General features: G+C 46.5%; 1 protein-coding gene across 1 annotated transcript; it reads left to right on the top strand.

The window, feature by feature from the left end:
• The first annotated feature begins 547 nt into the window (after positions 1 to 547).
• On the top strand, positions 548 to 1,318 carry LOC132650152 (mortality factor 4-like protein 2). Its single transcript, XM_060375765.1, has 2 exons — positions 548 to 607; positions 668 to 1,318. The coding sequence occupies exons 1-2, from the start codon at positions 548 to 550 to the stop codon at positions 1,316 to 1,318; spliced, it is 711 nt and encodes a 236-aa protein (XP_060231748.1).
• The last annotated feature ends 258 nt before the right edge of the window (positions 1,319 to 1,576 follow it).

Here is a 1,576-nt window from a genome sequence, read left to right as displayed (position 1 = left end):
GAGATCTGATGTCCGAATGTGGCATCCAAAATGTTATTGCTAGCCTCAGCCCAACTCTTCGGGTTTTATCCTTAGAACTCAGCAACAGAACAGTTAGCTCAGCATTCCATATGGATTTTGCTCCCTGGTTCTTCTGGCTAGCTGAATCATGTAACCTTTTTCCCCTGTTTAAGGTTGGAGGAGCGGCAGTGATCACATGTCGGCTGCTGCAAAGAACTGGATTCTCCTCTCAGGTCATCCTCAGAAAAGCTATCTTTGCTGTGCAGTAAATGATCGGAGATCTGACCCTGGTTGCGGAACCTGTTTACATTCCTGCTTGCAGAATACAGGGTTGTATTCCCACTTTATCCTTCCAGACCACCCTAGGAGATCTGTAAGCCTCTGCCCTGGAAATTGCTAGGAATCCTTGGAAGGGAAAGAAAGAAGAGTGTAGGATGGACTAGAAACAGGGTTGAGTTCCAGAAAGCAGGCTTCTGAAACTCTTGGACAACCTGCTGAAGAAGACAACTCTGAGAAACCAATTCGAAGCAACATGCAGAGATGTCAGATGAGAGGAGCTGCCTCAGGAAAGGAATCAGCTGGTTCCCAGGAAGAGAATGTTGAACCAGCTGTTCCAGGAAGATGGGGGGGTCGCCCTGCTGAGAACCCCCCTTCTGATTCAGTGCAGAAGACAAGGAAGAACCAGCAGAAGACTCTTGGCAATGGAGATGGTGGCAGTAGCAGCGAAATGCCCCAGCCCCCACGAAAGGAAAGTGCACTAGTTGATGCCACTGAGGAAAGTGAGGCGACGTTGAAGAAGAACAGAGTGGAAGTGGAAGTAAAGATTCCTGAAGAATTAAAGCCATGGCTGGTGGAGGACTGGGACTTGGTTACTAGGCAGAAGCAGTTGTTCCAACTTCCTGCTAAAGAGAATGCAGATGCCATTCTTGAGGAGTATGCCAAGTGTACCAAGTCCCAGCCAAGTGCTGATAATAAGGAGTATGCAGTTGATGAAGTTGTGGGCGGGATAAAAGAGTATTTCAATGTGATGCTGGGCACTCAGCTGCTCTACGAGTTTGAAAGGCCCCAGTATGCTGAGATCCTGCTGGCTCACCCTGATGCACCAGTGTCACATATCTATGGGGTACCACACCTACTGAGATTATTTGTGAGAATTGGGGCAATGTTGGCCTATATGCCCCTCGATGAGAAAAGCCTGTCATTACTGCTGGGCTATTTGCATGATTTCCTTAAGCATCTGGCAAAGAATTCTGCTTCGCTGTTTACTGCCAGAGATTACCAAGTGGCTTCTGCTGAGTATCACCGCAAAGCCCTGTGAAGGTCTACTGACCAATCGTTATTGTCTGATGCCTGTAAACACTTTTGTTTAGTCCTTTCAGTGTAGAAGTGACATTGTTTAAAACTGTCAGTGTAAAATAGGGCCCACGTTAGGTTGATTTCCTGTTCTGTTGTAAGAAGAAATAAACGGAGTGTCTCCTGACACCTTTCCTCACGTAAAAGTTGCTACCAGTGTATGCAGTAATTAGACAAAGAAGAAATTCAGTAGAACATTTTATTGCCTAGTTGACGACATTGC

Source organism: Meriones unguiculatus, chromosome X, assembly GCF_030254825.1.
Source record: "Meriones unguiculatus strain TT.TT164.6M chromosome X, Bangor_MerUng_6.1, whole genome shotgun sequence".
In the NCBI taxonomy this organism is placed as follows: domain Eukaryota; kingdom Metazoa; phylum Chordata; class Mammalia; order Rodentia; family Muridae; genus Meriones; species Meriones unguiculatus.
Note: the sequence above shows the minus strand (reverse complement) of the source record. Positions and strands in the feature narration are given on the sequence as shown.